The sequence below is a fragment of the Mustela putorius genome, unplaced genomic scaffold (genome assembly GCF_011764305.1).
Source record: "Mustela putorius furo isolate JIRA1106 unplaced genomic scaffold, ASM1176430v1.1 tig00000250_pilon_pilon_pilon, whole genome shotgun sequence".
In the NCBI taxonomy this organism is placed as follows: domain Eukaryota; kingdom Metazoa; phylum Chordata; class Mammalia; order Carnivora; family Mustelidae; genus Mustela; species Mustela putorius.
Genome location: NW_025421328.1, coordinates 1369275 through 1390618, shown reverse-complemented (window position 1 = coordinate 1390618; position 21344 = coordinate 1369275). Strand labels below are relative to the sequence as shown.

At 47.9% G+C, this 21344-nt stretch overlaps 1 protein-coding gene across 6 annotated transcripts; it reads left to right on the top strand.

Annotated features, from left to right (window-relative positions):
- Positions 1–706: 706 nt before the first annotated feature.
- LAS1L (LAS1 like ribosome biogenesis factor) lies at positions 707–20269 on the top strand. Of its 6 annotated transcripts, none has more exons than XM_045078413.1 (15): positions 707–1032; positions 1796–1921; positions 2873–2942; positions 3752–3833; positions 4583–4867; positions 5160–5206; positions 6060–6169; positions 7905–7990; positions 8328–8378; positions 8676–8882; positions 9243–9390; positions 14387–14889; positions 17643–17790; positions 18254–18456; positions 19907–20046. In XM_045078413.1, exons 1-14 carry the CDS (start codon positions 842–844, stop codon positions 18441–18443), a joined length of 2244 nt encoding a protein of 747 aa, XP_044934348.1. In that variant the 5' UTR covers positions 707–841; the 3' UTR covers positions 18444–18456; positions 19907–20046. The 6 variants fall into 6 exon arrangements, with proteins under 6 accessions (XP_044934348.1, XP_044934347.1, XP_044934350.1 ...); XM_045078412.1 differs by having other exon boundaries at positions 708–1032; positions 17640–17790; XM_045078414.1 differs by lacking the exon at positions 8328–8378 and having other exon boundaries at positions 709–1032; positions 17640–17790.
- The last annotated feature ends 1075 nt before the right edge of the window (positions 20270–21344 follow it).

The following is a 21344-nucleotide window of genomic DNA, read 5'->3' as shown; positions in this document are numbered from 1 at the left end:
TCTCTCAAGTGTTAGACTGGAAAATAATTTCGTGAGAAGGATTGGGATGGAACCCTGAAAAATCTAGCTAACCTGTAAAATCAGAAGGGCTTCAGAAAATTGTCCCCCTGGCAACTCCCGAATCCTAAGGAATTATGCAGAAAAACTAAGTATACCTATGTAGATACTGAAACCAACATAGCAATGGATTGTTGAAAAAGTAAAATCCTACAATTTCCGCTACGAAAGAGAACCTAGAGATCACCCAGTTTAAGCTCATAGCTTTACAGATGTGAAAAACCAGCAGATTTTCCAATCCAACTTTAAATAGTTCAGTATTTCCTCTGTAGACTTGCTTCAGTGTCCACAGTGTTTTTCTGGGTCAGGTGCTGATTCATGGCAATAACAACATACTTATAAACGCATTCCCGGTACACAGGACAATCACATGCCTCCCCAGCCCGCCAAAGGGCGCAAAGCGAAATTCCTCGCAGTTTAGACACCCTTCTTGGGGTCTGGGACAGAAGCACGTTAGTAACCAGGAACTTAGCGGAACCTTGAAGCTGAACACTTGATGCCGGCACGGTTGCTTTGAGAAAAGAACACTTCCGTCTAAGGAGGCCTGGCCTCTAATTTGTGGGTCGGTCGGCTCCCAGTTCTCGCGTTCTGATTTGCCACGCTAACTTAGGGAGGCGGGCTTGCGTCTGGGTCACGCTCTCCCATTGGCTGCTGGCACAGCGGCGGTTTGGAGTGAAGGTAGCATGTTGAACTGAAAGCTGTGGGAGTGCTGCGACAGAAGGCCTGCGGTGGAGTCCAGTGTCCGGTGGGAATCCGGATCCGGCCAGGTGTAGGTCTCCTGGGTATGGATCTTGTGTGGAGTGCGTGGTGCGGAAAGTGCGTCAAAGAGAAAGGGTCGTCGCCACTTTGGGCCCAGCGCATCGTGGTCGCCTGGCTCAGTAGGGCCGAGTGGGATCAGGTGACGGTGTATCTCTTTTGTGATGACCATAAATTGCAGCGGTACGCCCTGAACCGCATCACCGTGTGGAGGAGTAGGTAAGGCTGCCGGCTCAGCCCTCCTGCTATCGTGCTAGTGGCGTCTCACCTCTTTCTTTGTAGGATTCCATTTACAAAGCCCAAGTCTGCAATTTTCTAAATGCCTAAGGTCCTTTGGAGTGATTTGGGCGTTGCCCATTTCCCAAGACCCTGGGGGAAAGTCCCAGCCACGCTTTTGTACTAATCCCATGTACGGAAAGGAAGGCGGTGTGCTTCAACCACCTTCTTGTTAAATCTTCGAGCTTTAACCCTTACTTTCTTCTGTCTTGGGGAAGGTGCCAAAAGGACCGGTGTACTCGAGCCAGGTTTAAGGAGTAGGTTTACACCCGAGGGTGGATTTTTGAGTCGAGTTGGGCGGGGAGCGGGGGCGGTGCTGGCTAGCAAAACCGTGTTTGGATGGGGAACCTCGGTCCAATTGGTAAGATTGAGTTGGGAGCAAAGGATGAAGTTTCCTCCAGCTGAATGAATTAAAGGTTTTAAAGTGAAAGAATGGAGTGTGTTCACGCTTAATTGTTGGTTGATTGCCTAGCAGTTAGGCAATCAACTGCTTTTGTAAACCCTAGCCAGCATCTCACACTCTGTATACATTTGGATTGTATACAATTAGGTTACCCTCCCTCTTCCTACTTTATTGATTTGTGTCTTGTCAATCCCTCTAGAGCCAGTTATGTCATTGGAATAATTTACAATGATCTAGGTTTTGAGGTGGTGGGTGGACCAGGGTAAGGGACCTTTATGATGGTGCTGGACTGTGGCTCTTTAGGTTAGGCAACGAACTACCCCTGGCAGTGGCTTCTACTGCTGACCTGGTACGCTGTAAGCTCATGGATGTAGCTGGTGGCTTGGGCCCTGATGAACTTAGACTGCTCTATGGCATGGCGTTGGTCAGGTAAGGCCTGCATGGGTAGGGGTGAGGATGGATTGAGGGATGGGGGTGGGGGTAGCCGCTTGATTAGCAAAGCTTGGCTTTAGGTGCTACCTGAAGCAAAGCACCCCATGTGCCTCTCTGTATGGGTCATCCTGTGATTGTTTGACATGACACCTTTTGGTACCCCCTGACAATACACATTCCTTTTTTTTCCCCTGAGAACCTTTTGTCTTCCATTTTTCTTCTCTTTCTGGAATGTGGGGTGTGGGTGATTTACACCAAGTGATCTCAGTGAATCACCTCCAGCTTTGATAATTTGATTTTTTTTTCTTCCCCTTTAACTCTTTTACCCAGAACTTTTCTGAATGGTCTGAGGTCTTTGGCCATGATTCGATGTAGATTTTTCAACCCTCCTCGCATCCATACCTAGTTCCCCCTTCTGTCCTTGACAACTGAAAGGTTGCTGAGTTGAAGTGGACACTGAGTTCCTGATTAACAAAATGATATAGAGTGGTTCTAGCTATTTCATACACATCAGAAAAAAGACTGTCACTGAATTTTCTCAGCTATCAAAATCTGCTCATACTGTTTACTTTGTGTGCCTTGAGGTCCTCCCTAGCTCTTCTTACCTTCTCCATCATTTAGGTGGGCTCCTCATATTTTTTGATATAGGTAATCTTTTGTTTTAGCATTTGTAACGTGATCTAGCATAGTATGTTTTATTCTGTCATGATTATTTATCCTAGACTGACCTCTTCAAGTCCAGAGCAGTGTCTTCCTCATCTGTATGGCTTAAGTACAGGGCAGACATCCCTGCGCTGGCTGATACCAATCATAAGAAGAGGACAGACCAGTTAGTGGAAAGTTGTAGAAACTCCGGGTGTCAGTAACTTAGCAAGATGTTTTGAAGCCCCACTGGTTTGAGTAAAACCATTCCTTGGGCTATGCCACTGATTTCTTCCCCAACCCCAGGTTTGTGAATCTTATCTCAGAGAGGAAGACAAAGTTTGTCAAGCTCCCTCTCAAGTTCCTGGCTCAGGAGGTATGTATGACAAAATGGCATTTTTTAATTCTCTTGCCCCAGAAGGGCTCACTAAATGGGGCATTGGGTGTTATGGGCACACAGTCAGACTAGCTCATCCCCCCACTACCAGCCAAGCCCAGCAAGAGCCCCAGAGCCTCAGCCTCCTGCTCGAAAGAAGCAGACTTTCTCCCTTGCTCATGGCTGCTATCTTCAGTGGCTTGGCTTGTCCAGCTTTTTGGGAGTGGGCCAGTGTAGCTGAGGCACTGGATTGCTCCATTGGGTAAGGACAGGAAAGAGGTAGCAGTCCCAGCACTTGCCTTCTGAGAGTTAGCTGACAGTCTGAGGGAAGAGACAAGCTCAGCTGAGCAGCATGAAAATGCCTGACATTCCTGCCCTGAGTGAGTATGTGAGGTGTGTAGAAGCCCAGAGGGCGGGCAGGTTCTCAGCCATAAAGAGAAGCTTCCTGAAAAAGAGTGTGGGATGAAGGGAGGAAGGATAAAGGGCACCCAGGGATTGGGACTCATAGGGCATAGAAGGCTGGGGGTGATTGTTAATGCTCTTTCACAGGAATCTTTGTTCAAAGAGGGTGGTTGGTGTTGGAGGAGATAGCTATCTTTTCTGATTTTCCAGATTAACTCCCCAGAGCAGTAGAAGGAATAAGGAGACCATGTTTCTAATCCTGGCTCTGCCATTAAGACTGAAACCTCCTTAGGATCTCAGTATTTTTTATCTGTAAAATGTGGGGAGGCCAGGGTTATTAATCTCTTTGGTCCTTTGGAGCTTTAATATTTTCTAATATCTGTACTCACACCCTCCCTCACAATCAGATAAACATTCCGGATTGGATTGTTGAACTTCGCCATGAGTTGACACACAAGAAAATGCCCCATATAAATGACTGCCGCAGAGGTGAGTTTTCAGGGATCATACCTATAGTTAAGCCCAGGGGCCTGGGCTGGGTGGCACTGTGGGGAGACGGAGGATCTCTAACTGGTGTCAGAGCCAGAACTACAGTGAGGCAAGTGAGGCATTTGTCTTGGGCACACACTTTAAGGGGGTGTCAGAAGCTCAGAATTATTGGTGATTTCTCCTTTTGCTTCAGACTCCAGTACAGCTTAGGAGCACACTGTTCTGATCCTCTTTTGATGTCTTGATTACTATGTTTTTTGGCATTCCCTTAAATTTCATACCTAGAGAAGTGAATGGGGAGCAGGTTGAGAGGTGTGAGCCATTCAGTGTCATGAACCCAGGAGTTCTTTAAACACCCCATCCCAACTGATTCAGCCTAGTCCCTTCATGTTGGGGAAGCTGAGATACAGAAAAAGGAAGAGACTTGGCCAGAACCCTATAACTATCTAGTGGGCCTGGGTCCCTCTCCTTCACTTGTCAGCTCTGTATTATTTTTGGCATTCCGTCTCTAATACTGGTATTAGTTTCTTGTGAAAGGTGCTGATAAGCAGAAAAAAAGCAAAGAATAGGGAGATAACCCAGAGCAAGACGGGCTACCTCTAGATATTTGAGATTTGTGCCTTCTTAGAGTCAACCATCTTCCCTCAGGTCTTCCCATAATGCTTATAAGAGGAGGCTAGGGGCCTGCTAGGAGCTTGTTTGCCTGTGGCTACTCCAGTGATACTGCCTTCCTTCCTCCTCTCCTTTAGGCTGTTACTTTGTTCTGGATTGGCTCCAGAAGACCTACTGGTGCCGCCAGCTGGAGAACAGCCTGAGAGAAACCTGGGAGCTGGAGGAGGATAGGGAAGAGACAGATGAAGAAGACCAAGAGGAAGATAAAAATATTGTAGTTGATGACATCACAGAACAGAAACCAGAGCCTATGGATAAAGGGAAAGGTGCAGAACTGGATATCAGGGTTGATGGAGACAGTGAAGGCAACAAAGAGGTTGATTCACATTTGAAAAAGGCTCTGAGACATAAAGAGCTATATGGTAGGTGTCCTTGGGTCGGATGGGGGGTATAGAGGGGCCCCTGAGTCTGTAAGACTCAGACTTATGGTTAACACTGGTTATTTTCCTGGCTCAGCAATTCCTCTGGGGTTGTGGTGAGTTTTAGCTTAAAACAGTTACTGTCACAAACCATTTCCCTTGAACCCTGTGAAGTAGGAGAGGGAAGAATTCTGGTTCCCAATTTACAACTCAAGAAGTGAGATGAGAAGGGCTCAGAATCCCATAAGGAGCAGAGGGCCGGGCTGCCCTATCTGTTTCCATATTGTATTTTCAGAAAGAGCCCGAGAACTGCTGGTCTCATACGAAGAGGAGCAGTTTAAGGTAAGAAAGTGCCCTTGACTTTGTGTGTTTTCATTTGCCCAGCCATTTCTTCCCTCTTGCCAGCTTCCTGAGAGAAGTCCTGAAAAGGAATTTGAAAGAAAAGTGGCAGAGCTTGAGGGGACTTCTCGGAAAGAGAGGGGGGATCTAGGAAGGAGACAAGAGAAGCAGAATCCAGTTGGCTGATCCTCAACACCGATGGAAGAGAGCAGATGATGGAAGTCTGGATAATCTGCCCCACTGGGTGGTAGGGAACAACTGGGCATAGGTGGTTGCATAGTCCTGCAATACTGCAGCTGATAAGCAGATGGCACCCAGGAACTTTCCTAGATCAGGTGAGCTTGAGGAGTCCTGTTTTAGCAGGAAGGGAGGTAGCCTAGAAACCATTCAGCTTGGCTCTTCCTTTTCACAGATGAAGAAATAAATTGAAACCACAGATGAGTGAAGGGACTAGCCCCAGGTCACATATGCAATCAGTGACAGAACTAGAATTAGAATATCAATGTCCTGATTCCCTTTCTTCCATAACCCATTGCTTTTCCTCATTCCTGGGCCCAAGGGTCTCTGGCCCAATTCCAACAAAATGTCCTCACTGGACATCTCAGTATTGGAGTATCTGGTGGTTGGGAGCCACAGGGAATTCAGGGTGGGGAGGGAGGGAGAAGAAGGTCTGGCTTTCCAAGGTCAGGATATTTTAGAATGTGGGCTCAGTAGGGAATTTGTGGGCCCACCCCTGCATGCCATGCCTATCTCATGAAGGGAGGTGCTGAGAGGTCCTATGGGAAGGGATCCTTGAAGGGTGGAAGAGGGTTGCTTGGTTGAATCAGGGTTCTGATGGTAACTTCTTTGCTGGCAGGTGCTGGAGAAATTTAGGCATTTACCTCAGGCTGTTAAAGCATGGAACAACCTGTCTCCACCTGTAGAATACATCCTGGCAGAGCTCAAAGGCATTACATGTGAGAACAGGTGTGTAACTAGGTAATTAGGGGCTCTCTAGCAGCCTCACTGAAATAGGCTTCCATATCCCAGCTTGTCAACCTTTGCTGTAAGGAAATCTTACGGATAATCCCGATTCCCTACCAGATGACCCAAATTCAGCCTGACCCTCTTCCCCTGGCCCTGCCAGCTGCCAGGTAAGGATTGCATACTCTGAATCACTAAAATGGCCAGGGACAGAAATGTCTACTGTCATCAGTCCCCTTGCCAGCTTTGTTCCTCTCTGTCCAGTGGTATGTGGAGCTCTGGTTAAGTAGGAAAAGCCCTTTATCCTTACCACTTCACTGTCTAGCCCATGTCCAAGTTTGAGGTAAAAGATACAGTGAGCACTGCTGATTTTTTAACTGCAAGTAAGCAATAATCGTGTCCCTTGGGTAGGATAATCGTGGTAGGGGGAACAAAGGAGAGGCTTCCCCAGGATCTGGCTCTTTGAAAGAGTAAGTCCCTCCCTGCTCTGTGGCCATGAGCCTCCCCCCACCCTCCAAAGAGTGCTCAGTTCAATCTGGTGCAGACAATATCTATCAATTCCTCTCCTCCTTAGCTCTTGGATCTTGCTACCCAAATTCAGCTGGAAAAGGGCTTTGAGGAACCTTCCACTAAGACCCTGTGGAGGCATTGCTAGACCCTAGGGAGAGATTGGAAGGAATCTGCGCTGGGGCAGAGAGTATTAGTAAGGTCTTACAGGTGACAGGGTGGGCCTGGGTAGATGGCCTACAGTGCAGGTTGGGATTGCCCCTTGCATCTTTTTCATTCCAAAGATACTACTAATTCCAAAGACGTTTTTATCAGTGTCTGCCTATCCTAGGCTTCTTAGCACCCTTCAGCAAAGGCCATATCAGCAGCTGGGATAACTGTCTCTGTACCTGTGTTCAGTAGTGTCTGCCCAGTTATGCTGGGCAGGCAGCTGGCTGCTGTAAGTGCTCTTCCTGGATACTGACCTGAGAAGATAGGAGATGGATGGAAAGACAAGTCTTTTCACCTCATACCTGGTGGAGGGAGGGATCTAAGCATGACAGAATGGTCTGACAATGCCTCTGGCCATTGAGACACCTTGGGAACTCATGTTCCCCCTCTAGGCCTGGTCAGCTTGGGGATCCTCTCTTGAGGGGAACTGTTAGATCTGCAGAAAACAGTTAGTGATTGTTGGTTTCAGTTTGAGCTACATGGGTTGAGGGATTACCCCCTATAGCCTATGCTTTCAAGCCCTGTAACGTAATTCTAGGTTCTTGGGGTCCCTAGGAATAAGGGTTATATTTGCTCCTGCAGTTGAGTCCCCAAAGTTTCTGCTTCTAGGATTTGAAAGGGGGTAACTGGGGAGAAGGGAGGGTAAAAGACTGGAGGACTGTTAAGAGAAGCAAAAAGACTGATTAGTAGCTGACGTCTAAAAGCCCTTGACCCTGTGACCCTAGGCATTACCTCCTCTGTGGACCTGGGACCTTTCTCTGTGTGTGCTTTCAGGCTTGTTCAGCCACTACCACCGTCATTATGGGCCTTAGATCAGCGTGTGCTTGGTAAATGCTTGTTCAAAATCTAGTTATCCCAGTCTTTGGCCCTGTCTCTGCCCCAAAAGGCTGAGGCCTGAGATCCAACTGTCAACAGCTTTCATTTCCCATGCTGCTTTGCTCACTTGAGCCGGAGGCATAAGCTGCCCTGGGAGTGGGTAAAGAAGTAGAAGAGGGCTTAAATAAGTATCCTCTTGCTCCAGGGAGGCTGTGTTGGATGCTTTTCTGGATGATGGCTTTCTCATCCCCACATTTGAACAGTTGGCAGCTTTGCAGATAGACTACGAAGGTATGGTCCTGGGGCCTCACTTCAAAGAGTATTCTTTGTCCTGGGCAGGAACACCAGGGGTGGGCTGGGTAGCCCAGGGCTGGGAGGCAAGGGATGTTTCCTGCCTTTCCATAGCCTGTCTCAGCTGAGCAGAACATGTAGCACCACTGTTACTCAGTTGCTGGGCTATTCTTAAGTGGCCTGGAAGTGGGTGGGCTGGGGTGGGCTGGGGTGTGGGAGAGTCTTAATGTCATTATTGTGCTATGTTAATTGTGATTTAGCCACTTACTAGAGAGTTAGAATAGCAGAACTGGAAGGGCCTTGTGAGGTCATCTAGTTCAATATCCTCATGTTACAGATGGTCAGACTGAGGTCCAGAGAGGGGAAGGTACTGACCCAAAATTACACAGTGAGTTATTGACAAAGATGAAGCTAGAACCAGAGCTTTTTTGTTTTTTTAATACTTTGTTTTGAGTCATTTTATTGTCGAATACTAACTGGTTTCTCTCCTTGCTGTTGTGCTCTTCTCTTTCTGTTTTGTGATGGCAACTCTGTTGTTGTTGGGCGCCCCCCACCCCCTTTCCTCCCCACCTTCTTTCCCTTTGCTTTTCTTATTTCCTCCCTCCTTTTTTTTCCTTTCCTTTCTCCTTCTCTCCCATGGGCCCCTGCCTCCCCTTTCCATCAACCTGTATCCCTCACAAACCAGAAAATGTGGACCTGAGTGACATCCTGGTGCCAAAGCCATTCTCTCAATTCTGGCAGCCTCTGCTCAGGGGCCTGCACTCCCAGACCTTCACACAGGCCCTGCTGGAGAGGTTGCTCTCTGAGCTGCCAGCCTTGGGTGACAGCGGGATCCGGCCCACCTACATCCTCAGATGGACCATTGAACTGATTGTGGCTAACACCAAGACTGGTGAGGGAGACTAGCCCTAACCTCAGGGCCTAACACAGCCCAGGCAGAAGCATCTGCTGCTGTCCTCAGCTCTCAGTTGAAAGGCACCAGGTGGACATTCCCCTTGTTAAAGGTTTAAGCTTGTCCAGGAGGGCCCGCAATAGCAGTAGACAAATCTTCCACCTTTTTTTTTTTTTTTTTTTTTACTTTGGAGCCAAGTAAACTGGTCTGGGATAAAAGGGCCTGAAAGCTTCAGCAAATGGGAGGAATAGAGTAGGGAGTCTGGAGGAGTAGGGAGGGACAAAGCCAAGCTTTTAAAGGTATAAGATTGGGTGGGAGGCTTATTGGTTCCTTCTCCTCAGACTCTCTCTTCTCTCTCAGGACGGAATGCCCGCCGATTTTCTGCAAGCCAGTGGGAAGCCAGAAGGAGTTGGAGGCTATTCAACTGCTCTGCCTCTCTTGACTGGCCCCGGGTGGTTGAGTCCTGCTTGGGGTCCCCTTGCTGGGCCAGTTCCCAACTCCTTCAGCTGTAAGTCTCTTGAATTTCATCTGGTAAGAGGGTAAGGCTCCATAGGCCTCAGGGACACACAGCCTAGAGTGGCAGAATTAGGCCTTTGCAAGGACTCTGAGTCCTGTTTCCCTCCTATTAACAGATGGGAGAATTGAGATAGGGAAGGGGTAGGGAATTCTTGCTTAAGATTACACAACTTAAGACCTGTCTCAGCTGAGTCTGTTTTGAGAATGGATGAGATAATTTCCTCCCACCCCCACAGTGCTTAGCCCAGTGGCCTGTTCAAAGTGAGGGCACAATAAATGATAGCTGCTATTTATCATTGAACCCAGTCTTCTGACTCTGAGCCCTGTGCTGTCTCCTTTGTTATCTCCCAAAGTATATCTCTCCTAGGTGTTCACCAACCTTCAGTGACATATTCTGATGAAGTCTAGGTTTCTTGGCCTGACATTGAAAGATCTTTCTGATTCTGCCCCAACCCATCATGGTAACTGTACCTTCTGTGAGTCCCCTTTACCCAATCTACCCTGGGTGCTGTGGTCAAACTGAATATTGCACTGGTTCCTGTAAATACCTGTGGTTGTCTCCATTTCCTTTTCTCTGTCATGGTCTAATCCTGAGCCACTTCCTTCATAACAGGCAGACAGGCATAATAGGCATAACATTCCTCCTTTCTGGAATAATATCTATTTCATTTGAGTGATCCATCTGACACTCTTCATCTCCTCACTCCAGTGACTTTCATTTTCTACTACATCTGCAACACATTTCCATCATTCAGAGCTATTCCCCCTCTGAAACCTGACACCCCAGCATCCCACTCAGTGGCCATAACCTCTTATCCTTCCATTTCTCACCCTTGCATCCCATGATGTTAGCTCTTTGCCTGCCTCCAGACCTCCATCCCTCCATTTCCTCAGCCTTGCTTCTCCTCCATCCCGTGTGTGGTTGATCACTTCAACCATTCATCGTCAGGACTCTGCCTATCCTTTGGTGTATTTCACTTGCCAACCCCTGAGCTGGGATTGATTCTCCCCACTCTGCTTCTGCCACTCCTCAGTCCAAGTAGCTGAGCTCTGCTGGAGAAAACTACGTAGCATTGTGGATTGCTGCCACTACAGAGGTATGATTTTTAATCTCAGGCCTGGCCTCAGCTCTGCTTGTCTGAACTTTTTACTTGTTTTCTGCCCTCTTTTTCTCCTGTTTCCTGACTGTTCTAAGCCCTTACCACTCACCTCAAACCCCTCCCCATTTCACCCTAGCTTCCTCAAGCATCTAGCAGGGCCCCTCCACCTGAGGTCTAGCCCTTGTGAACTGATCTGTGATGACACTCAACCATCTTGCCAGTCTCAGGATGAATTGGCCTTGCCCCACCTCAAAGCCTGCCCTTCCACCTATTCTCTGGAGCCACCTCTGCCAACGTCACTGGGGCCTCAACCCTGCTTCTCCCTTGCTTTCCTGGCTCTTCCTCTTCATCTTATGAATGTGCCTCAGGTTTTTTTCCATCTTTAAACAATAACATAAGCAAAATCTCCTTTGACCCTTCATCCCTGTGTTGGGTAATCAGCAGCATATTAGTCCTTTCCCCCCACCACCGACCACCATTAGAACATCTCAAAAGAGTAGTCTGTACTCAGCAGTCTTGATTTCCTCACTACGCTTTTATTCCTCAACCTTCTGCAATTTGGCATTTAACTCCCAAATCTGCTTTGATCTCCTAATTACCAAATCCATTGAGCCCTTGTCCGTTGCGGTGTCTGCTGCATTAATGGCCGTTTACCACTCTCTCCTTGAAATGCCTGTGCTTTTTTTCCCCAGTTCCTATAAAGTGCCAAGGCCCAAATCTCTTTATCTATCCCAGGCCCCTCCCCCAAGATTCAGCCTCCTATATTTGACTGTATGTCAGACATCTCCACATGGATGGCCCACAGATACTTTACTATGACCAAAACACTGGTCATCTTGTTCTCAACCCAGTCCTAAAGTAATCTTTCTCTTTTGCCCCCTTTCTCACTTGGTATCACTATCTGTGCTGTTATGTTGACTCTTAAGCACTTTCCAAATCTGAGAATTTATGTTGCCATGTCTTTTTCCCATAGTGTCTCCTTCCCTCTATAAGAGCTTTTTAAAGGTAAGGGCTCTGTATTAGCCGTCTGTGCCCTAAACCACAACACAAATCCAGACCCTAAACAGACCTCAGTAAACATTGTTGAACTAAAGTATACTCTGCTCTCTCATTGCCAGCAGTGCTCTCTTTGCTGGGAGCTCAGTTTGTGCTTGGGGACTGAATGAAGTGGGAGTCTAGATGCCAAGACCCTCTTAGTCCCCTGATCCCTTCATAGAGTCAGAAAGTCATTCTTGAACCCTGATGGCATTTGGGGCACAGTAGTAGTTTATAAGAGAAAAAAAATGTAGGTTTGTAGAGAGAGGAAGCTAGGGCAAGATATCCAACAGATGGAACTGAACCAAACAGCTAGATCTCCAGATGTGTATGCTCTAGACTGGAAGTGATATGGATAGGTGGGAAACTGGGAAGAGAACCAAAATGACCTGGAGGGGTCAGAAAAACATGACAGGGCATTTGAGCAATTCCAGAAGAATAAATGAAGTTTCAAAGTCTGGAAAGACCATGGCATGTGAAGGTAATGGGGGAAGGGAGTGAGAAGAGCAGCATGGAGAGCTTTGGGTAGGTGGCCTTCAAGGTGCTTTCCAATCCTAAGTGCCTGCAGAGTGGAAGCTGCTGGTCTTGAAGTCTGGACCACAGAGATCTCCCAATCCAAGCATACCAGAGGGATGTGGCACATACTGGCAGTAACAGCGGCTTACTTGGGTACAGTCCTTACACACAGATTTTGCTTTTCCCAGGTAATCAGTGAATCTAGAGTCCTAATCATCCCGTCACACAGGTTGAGACATAGGATTATCCTAGGTATTAGACTGTAAGTCAGCGGTAAGTCTGCAAGTCAGAGCTAGAGCCAGAATCCAGATATCCTGTCCTTACTCCCGTACTCTTTCTCTAATGTTCCATTAGATTGCATGATTGTGAAAAGCATGTGTTATTAGGCACATAGAGAACCTGGCTTTGTTTTCCCCAGAAGAAGAAATAAAAGATACCACTGGCAGTTAACAGTCTGAGGCATGGTGCTGTATTTTTTGTAGAAGTAATTTCCTTTGACACAGCAGCCTTTAGAGATCAAGGATTATATCCTTATTTGATAAGAAAGACATTGGAGCGCCAAGGAGTGAAGTGATTTATCCAAAAGCTACACAGTTTGTTGATGGTGGGACAAGGATTTGGGCCCAGGTTTTGTGAGTCCAAATTCCACATTCTTCCACAACCTGACCTGTGACCAGACAAACCCGAAGAGAGAGAGAGATGCATTTTAAGATTCGTATTACCCCTACACCTCAGTGATCACACTAGACAGCTTGAGATAGCAGGTGGGCAATAATAAACAGTGGTGATAACAGCATCTTGCCAATATCAAGTGCCTGGGAATGTTTATTATTAATCATACTAATGGACCACAGTGAGCAGGAAGAACATCTCTGGCTTTTCCTCCAAAAAGCCTAGAAACTTTTCAAGACTTTCCCTGAAGCAGCCAATATCAATTCAGTTTGAGTCAGTGTCCTCTTGGAATATGAAATTAGCCCTGCAGAAAGGGTGTTTCAGTAAAGTCATTAAGCCCCAGCCCCACCCCCAGTGACCAGAGACCATATGGGGCCAGAGAGCTTGCTGAGCATAATGGCAATCTCCATGAATGACTCACAGTTCAGTTCACAACTCAGTACACATAGAAGGAAACTATTTGTCTACTCCATCCACACCTCCAGCAATGACCAGATCCCTGGTTTTATATGAGGCTCTGCAAGAGGTGTTCATGTTCTTTCTCCCTAGGATCTCTCCTTCCTGTTGGCTCTGTGTTGCTGGTTTTGCTATTAGCACCATCCTTTACATGCACCCTCTCATTATCTTTAACTCCCCTTTGCCTGACCCTTACCATCAGTCACTAAGTCCTGCTCTCTGTGTCTTTCACAGCCTCTCTCCCCTTGTCTCCATGGTCAGTACCCTAGGTCAACCCTTACCAGCTCCTTGGTCTCCCTGCCTCCAGGCCATCTTCCACATCTCCATGAGGCCATCCTCCACACAGGTACCATGGTGATCTTCAGAAATGCAGCCATCACCTGTGCTTAGAGTTGTCAGATGACCCCCTCTTCTAACACACACACTTAACTTTTGCACACTTCTGTTCCCACAGCTCCTCAGCATAGCCCTTCACCCGGAGCCGGGGTACTCCCACCACGTGTACACAGTATAGTGTGCTTACTCTTGTCTCTGCACAAAGCCCTCCCTTGATCTCTCCTGCCCTCCTTGTACTCTCTGCCTTTCCCCAGTTCCTGTAGTGCCCAAGGTCCACAGTGCTCATCTGGCTTCCCTCTCACATCTCACTTTGTCTTGTCAACTGCTGGTTTCTTTTCTTTTTCCTCCATTTCAGGCAGGACTGTAATTGCTCCTGGAAAGGAGTCACATTTTGTGTTCCAGGCAGAAGAAGCCCAACATGCTTGGAGGCATATCTTTGGAACTCAGAACAAATTGCTCAGCTAGGCCAGGGGAACAGAGGGTTCTGCCATTCTCACGTCCAGTCCTGTTAGCCTGTTGGCTAGTTTGTGTATTTACAAAGCATTTAGTACAGATGAATAGCTATCATTTATTGCATGCCAACTCACTATGTGCTAGGCGCTGTGCCAGACATTCTGTGTGAGCTATCTTACTCTTCCCAACAACCCTATAAGTCAGGTACCATTACTCTGTTTCACTGAGAGTAGAAGTGAGCCACAGAGATGAATCACAGCGCTTGTTCAGGGGCCTCGGTCCCGTTTCAGTTTGCTCTTCTGCACTGCCTTTCGGAGGCAGGTCTGGAAACTTAGAGACCACATTCAAACCATGGAATGTTGGGGTATGAAGTGAGTTGAGATTTTGAATCTGTCTTACTCCATCCTTCCCTTTGCTCAGCGTCTTCAAAGCCATGGGACAGGTCCTGCCAGACGAGGAGCAGGAAAGGCTGCTGCGCATCTGTTCCATTTATACCCAGACTGGAGAGAACAGCCTAGTACAGGAGGGCTCAGAGGCCTCCCCCATCGGGAAGTCTCCTTACACATTGGACAGCCTGTATTGGAACCTCAAACCAGCTGGTTCCTTTGGAATTGAAGGAGAACCCCAGCAGCAGGAGGAGCAGGGCCGCCTTAATGATCTCAAGAAAGATGAAAAAGAGGAGAAAAATCTGGAAGATCAGGTGGAAGAGGAGGAAGAGGAAAATGATGACCAGAAGTGGGAGGAGGAGGAAGAAGATGAAGATGATGAAGATGAAGATGAGGAGGAGGAAGAGGTGGAGGAGGAAGATAGAATGGAGGTGGGGCCTTTATCTACTGGAGAGGAGTCTCCCACTGCGGAGAATGCCAGGCTTCTGGCCCAGAAAAGAGGAGCTTTGCAGGGCTCTCCATGGCAAGTTAGCTCTGGTAAGAAACCTGATACTCACTTTCCATCACACCAGTCTTCCCTCTCCAGCTGGTTCTTGAGGCTTCCCTCCACCCTAGAGAAGAGATGGAAAGTAATGGAAGGTAGCCAGGGTGAGGCAAGACTAGGAAGCAACTTGATGTGTAGATGACACCTAGTTTTCCTCCCCTTTAAGACAGTGTATGTAAGCTTCAGGGTCCCAACAACTGTCACACTATTGGCTGCTTCATACAGAGTGCTGCATGGGATGGTGTGGTTGTGGGCACTGAGCAGCAAAATACAGAGGAGATAGCAAGGGGTGGGTGGATATATGTGATTCTGCATGTGTTTTTTGCATGCAGTGAATCAGGAGCAGGGAGACAATAATGCTTTCTATGTATATGTGAATGTGTATGGAGGCTGGGTGGTGATGAGACAGGATTTTGCTGTATATATGAGAAAGAGGGAAACCAGGGGTATTAAGTTAGAGGAAGGGAAGGGAGATCAGAAAAGTGAAAATAAAGGAGTAGTGTGGTTTTTAGGTGAGGATACAAGTTAGTGAGACAAAGCCTGGTGGTGGAAAGAGAATATGAGGTGGTAAGAAAGTGGTACTACACAAATCTCCTTCTGAGGGATGTGTTTTCAGTGCCTTTGTTTAGGTTAGGGAATAGGAACTTTAAGCAGAGAGATCCTGAAGGAATGAACAGTTTGGTGTATATGTCAGGGTGGGGGATGAAATCTGAAAGAGGGAAGGAAGGCAGCTGGAATTGGGTATGGTATAGAGTGGGCATGATAGGGAACAACAGAAAGAGAGGGGAGGTAGCAAAGGAACTTAGGGGGAAAGGTAGAGCCTTTGCTGGAAGGGCTGGGGCATAAAGGCACTGAGTGTTAGGTGCGAGGGAGTACCTTTATGTCTATGTGTGGTGTCAGAGAAGTCTCTTAGGGCAAGGAGGACTGTGTTTGGAGCCTTTGTAGATATTGAATGGGAGGGGCATTGACATAGGCAAAATTATTTATGTGTAAGAGTAGGGGCTATGAAAGAAGTCATTGTGAAGTAGACACTATGCATCTGCATAAATGCACACAGGATCATGTTATGTTTTTGAAAATAGAGGAAGGATCACTGAGACCTTTGGGAGCCAGGAGGTATCTCTGAGGAGAAGTAGCAGCAATGAGAGGTGGGGGTATATGGAAAAGTGTGGGAACAGGCAGTGAGACAACCATCCAGAGGTAGCCCATGTGTGTCTCTGTTGTCAGTGAGGGCCATGTACACAGATGTCAGTCTGGAGAGGCAGGGGCTATGATGTACACAGGGTTGGGGATGTTAGTGATGGGGCGGGAGGATGGTCAGGTCAGTGACAGACATGGGGGAAGTGGTCCTTGTGTATGAAGGTATTCTTATATTTATAGGGCAACACAGGACATTAAGATAGGCACAACTTCTTCCTGTAAAAGAGTCAGGGTGGGTGGTTCTCTGGGTAACATGAAAAGCTAGTCCAGGAGTGATAGTTTCCAGAATGCCAGGAACATTATGACAAGGAGAATTTTCTGGGTACCAGGGAGATGGAGGAGGCCAGAAACTGGATCTACTTGGAGAAACTCATGAAAGCTTTACATGAAGACATTAGTACATTGGATGTATTGGTATAAGGATGGGAATGAGGGTCTACTATAATACTATGTAGAGGGTATATAAGTTATTAGGCAGAGGATAGGGAGTACCTGATATGGTTCATTCTAAAGTGGAATTTCTGTTGTGGGGCGGTGGGAGAGTAGTTTGTGAAAGTGGAAAGGCTATGATATTAAAGTCTTTTCTTCTCTCTTTCCATTGCTGCTTCTGTGGGTATACATATATACAGGGACTAAGACTTGCCATGCATTCTTATGTACCTGTGAATGAGAGGTGTAGGAGGCAGGGAGTGAAACTGGGAACATTCAGTGAATGGTGGGTTCTGTCTGTGTGTTTGTGTGTATATACTTAGGTGGCAGTGGAGAGTGAGATATACAGTAAGACATCCCTTCCCTAGATTAGGGATGTTCTTTGTGTTTACATCTGGGGGCAGTAAGACCTTGCAGGGGGCAGGGGGAGTATAATACCTCTGAGAGAGAGTCCACCCTGAGGTGTGGTATGTGGGTGTGTGTATGTGTATCTCAAGGCAAGGCCACTAAAAAATGATGTGACATTCAAACACATTGAGAGTGGGGGTTGTGTGTAGACATGCAGGAAATCTAGATAATTCAGATACTCTGAGATATCTGGGTTCGGGATAAAGATGTGGGAATTCTGGGACATCCAAACTCTCAGCATGTGTGTGTGTGGTAATAGCAGAGCAGGTGAAAGGTTGAGGCAGTGATACGGCCAGAACTGAAGATGATGCCCTTGTCTGTATTTGTGTTGAGGGAATGTCTGGGGAAGTGGAAGAAGAGCTGAGAAGAACAAATATGTTTGTAGTTGTGTACATGGTATCTGTGAACTTGGGGGTGGGTTGTGGTGGTAGGGAAGAAGGGCAATAAAGAGTGAATAAGGGAGTATGGAAGGGGTGGGGAGTGCAAAGAGAGGAGCTCACGACAAGTGATGCAGACAGAAATAAGGCTGGACTTGCACAGAAACCTCATGCTGAGCAGGCTAATGGAGATGGGCGGGTAGATCGCTTCTTGGCCTTTTGGGCTAAGATCAAGTGTAGGTGAGCAGGTAGACCTTGTAGACAGGCCAGTATACCGGTTTGAGAACTAGCTAATCAGCCCACTCTTGCCTCCTCCCTTTGCTCCACAGAAGATGTACGATGGGATACCTTCCCCTTAGGCCTAATGCCAGGTCAGACTGAGGACCCAGCAGAGCTTATGCTGGAGAATTATGACACCATGTATCTTTTGGACCAGCCTGTGCTTGAGCAACGGCTGGAACCCCCAACATGCAAGACTGGGTGAGTGCCCATGGCAGCAGGATTTCTTACCCCTTTCTCTGCCTCCTGCGGGAGGGAGGGAGGAAGGGAAGGACCAAAATAGGAAGGGGGGGTTAAATGAGTGATGTGTAAGCTCTGGTCCCTGACTGGGCCCTTGACAGGACTCCCAGTCCCTAGTTGGGGGTTGGGGTGGGCATTGAAGTAGCCACGCAGAGCTGGCTTGGCACCCTTCAGATTGCATCCAGTTTGTGTGTGTCTGTGAGAGAGACAGAGTGTATGTATGTGTGCACACACATTTTTGGGAGGAGAGAGTTCCATAGCTTTCCTCGGATTCTCTAAAGGGTCCACCACTCCCAAAAGGTCAAGAATGGGTATTATAATCCAACTTCCTCATGTTCCTGAGGAGAAAACTGAGGCCCAGAAAGGGGATGGGATTTGTCCAAAGGTGCACAGAGTAATCAGTAGGCCTCCCTGCACTGTCCAGGCATCTTGGTAGCAAGGCCTGCGCAGGGCTCCATGCTCTCCCTCGAAACTCGCCTCTGGATCACAGGCGTGGGAGCCCTTGGGTCATCAGGGAGCCAGGAACCAAGCAGCCCTTGCTGAGGGGTTCTGCTGGTAACACGAAGGAGCCCGTCCAGAGGGCCTGTACATTCCGGAATGCGGGGCCATTGTGACTGGGAGAATCCTGTGAGTACCAGAGAGAGACCTCTGTGGGCCCCTGAAACTGAAGAGTGTGTCCCTGTGCTGCCTACCCACTCCCTGGGAAATGAGACCCTCTTCCTCTGGACTTTCAGGGAGAGAGCTATAGAACCCAGGGGCCCCAGCAGCAGGCCAGGCCCAAGGCATTGCTGTGGATTCTGTCCTAGGCCAGGGGGCAGCAGGCCCTTGGAGAGGAGATGCAGCTGGGGAAACCAGGTGGTCTATAGTTGGGAGTGGGGCCCACATGTCTGAGAGACCTCTTCTCCCCTTGGGTAAGGCTGGCTTGATGAGCATCAGGGTATCAAGTGTGGGCAGGAGGAGCTGTTAATTCCCCAAGGGAGCTGATTCTGTCCAGTCCCCACACCCCCTGTAGTAGGGAGGTTTCCTCTGCTGAAGCAGCATGCCCATTCCTGCTCCTGGTCTCAGATCCACCTCTGACTTGGTTTTGTGGCCAGGAACAAGTCCCTTTTCATCTCTGGGCCTCAGTTCCCTTGTCTGTAAGATGGTGGGCAAGGGAAGGGAATGGGACTAGATCATCTCTAAGGGTTTTTTCAGCTGCAGTAGTGTAGCCATGGATCTACCTGAGGGGAAGGGTGATGGCTTTGCTCTCAGCTATCACCCTCATCTACCTGGAAGGATGTTCAGGAAGCAGGGGAAGCAAGGGTGTTCTGAACAGTGCCAGGGAGGGGAAGGGTAGTCCTCTCCCTAGAACAACTTTTTTTTTAATATTTTATTTCTTTTCAGCATAACAGTATGCATTGTTTTTGCACCACACCCAGTGCTCCATGCAATCCATACCCTCCCTAATACCCACCACCTGGTTCCCCCAACCTCCAACCCCCTGCCCTTCAAAACCCTCAGGTGGTTTTTTCAGGGTCCATAGTCTCTCATGGTTCACCTTCCCTTCCAATTTCCCTCAACTACCTTCTCTCCATCTCCCCTAGAACAACCTTTTAATCCTGGGTTGGGATCTGGGCCTAGCCCTATAGCCCAGTCCTGGCCTTGGACCCTTTATCCAGCTGTTGGGGGTGGGAGGGATCCAGCCAGGGTCCTCTGGGATCCCAATATCTATGGCCCTAGAAAAAAGCCTATTAAGGTGGCCACGTTCAATATCTTCCTGGGGTGGGGGGGGTATACGGGCCCTCCCTCCTGCCTTGACCCAAATAGTTCTACTTTAATCTGATTTATATACTAGGGCTTTGCATAAAGTTTCATCTGAAAAGTTGTGCTCCTTCCCTCTTCTCAATTGTGGGGAAGGCAGAAAGACCCCTGGGGCCCATCTGAAGTAGTTTCTCAGATTTGCTCCATAGTCGTCTTCATAAAACCAGGCAGGAGGGTGGGCCCTTTCCGTAGATACACATCATTCAAGCACCCTTAACCCTTCCAGAGCCTAAAGTTGTGTCTTTCCCTGACAGACCCCTCTCCCCTCTCTCCACAGCACCCTTGGCTTGAACTGTGGTGTGGGCAGTGACAACTGCAGCAACAGTAGCAACAGCAGCAACTTGGAGGGCCTTCTCTGGAGCCAGGGCCAGCTGCATGGACTCAAAACTGGCCTGCAGCTCTTCTGATGCCCACACTGGTGCAAAGTGTTTCTCCAGCTCTGCTGCAGCAACAGCCCCTTCCCTGCCCCTGTTGTCCCCCTGCTCCTGGCCCCCACCAGTGCACCTGATGCTCCATGAAACAACCTGGGAGACAGTCCCACTTCAGCCGTATCAGCTCAGCTTTCTGCCACAATGGAATTTTGAATGTTTTGGGGTTTTTTAAGTTTTGTTTTGAAAAACAATAAACAGGCAACTGTTAATTTTGGTGTTTATAAGATAAGGGGGTGTGTGCTGGGGCAGACCAGTGTAGTTCTTGCTTTTTTCTGAGGGACCCAGAGAAGATGTGATCATAACAGGACTTTAAGCAAAAGCCTGGTCCTTTGGCTCCTTGGGCCCACTGCTCCTAATTGTTTTCACCACCAGGCCCCACTCATACTTTCTTCCTGATTTGAACCATTTTCATTCCTCTCTGCTGTAGAATTGGGCCAGCTCACTTAGAAGCATCAGGCTCCAGAAGAGAGGTGTTGCTATAGAGCCCAGCAGCATCAGGAGAATCTGCTCAGAACCTCCCTGACAGTGGGAAGCCCCAGGCCTTCCCGATGTTACCTGGCCGGGTTTTGGCTCATTTCCTTGCTTACTCTCACTAAACAGCAATTGAAAACCAAAAAGAAACCTTTATTTTTCCACTCCTTTGGCCTGGAATAGATAGAGTGGACATGACTGTGATAGACACTGAAGCTAGAGGAATATCTTATCGGCTGACATAGAGCTTCTGTATGTCCCATAATTCTGCCAGACAAGAGTGCCTACTCTGCCAGCTCTGAGCTGCCAAGAGACAGGGATGAATATGTTCACACCCCTCTGAGCCCTCTGCCAAGTGAGAGAAGACAAATTGCCATTCATATAATCTGAAGTTCTCTGGAGGGAGCCCTCCTGTGCCACATGTTCTTTGTTTTTCTCAGGGTTATATTTTCATGGTGGAGGTTGATTGAGGTGAAGTCTGGCTACAGTATTACCAGTCCTCTGGAGAGAGTGATAGCTGAGCAAGAGAGTGGGCATTTCCGCAGGGCCAAGTTGGCCCCAGAAAAGGGGAAGCATAGGACAGAATTAGGCAGCATTCCAGACAAGAAGCTGGCCCAAGGAGTGGCTGAGCTAAGGAATGAAGGAGAGGGCTTATGCTATGAAAATGCCGAGGAGAAATTTAGTGGAAATGTCATGTCTGATGCTGTCAAAAGGTTAATTTGAGGTAGGACCCATAGGAAGTCCCCAACACTTATTAAAGTATATCCTGGATATCTTTGTGTGTATGTGTATATAATCATTTTTCTAGAGCTG

What these genes read in the sequence shown, in the direction of transcription:
- LAS1L (XM_045078412.1), top strand. Translation starts at nt 842, where the DNA reads ATGGATCTTGTGTGGAGTGCGTGGTGCGGAAAGTGCGTCAAAGAGAAA. An exon ending in TATGGCATGGCGTTGGTCAG is followed by an intron (nt 1,922 to 2,872) that starts GTAAGGCCTGCA and finishes CCCCAACCCCAG; the next exon opens with GTTTGTGAATCTTATCTCAG. An exon ending in TACTGACCCAAAATTACACA is followed by an intron (nt 8,379 to 8,675) that starts GTGAGTTATTGA and finishes CTCACAAACCAG; the next exon opens with AAAATGTGGACCTGAGTGAC.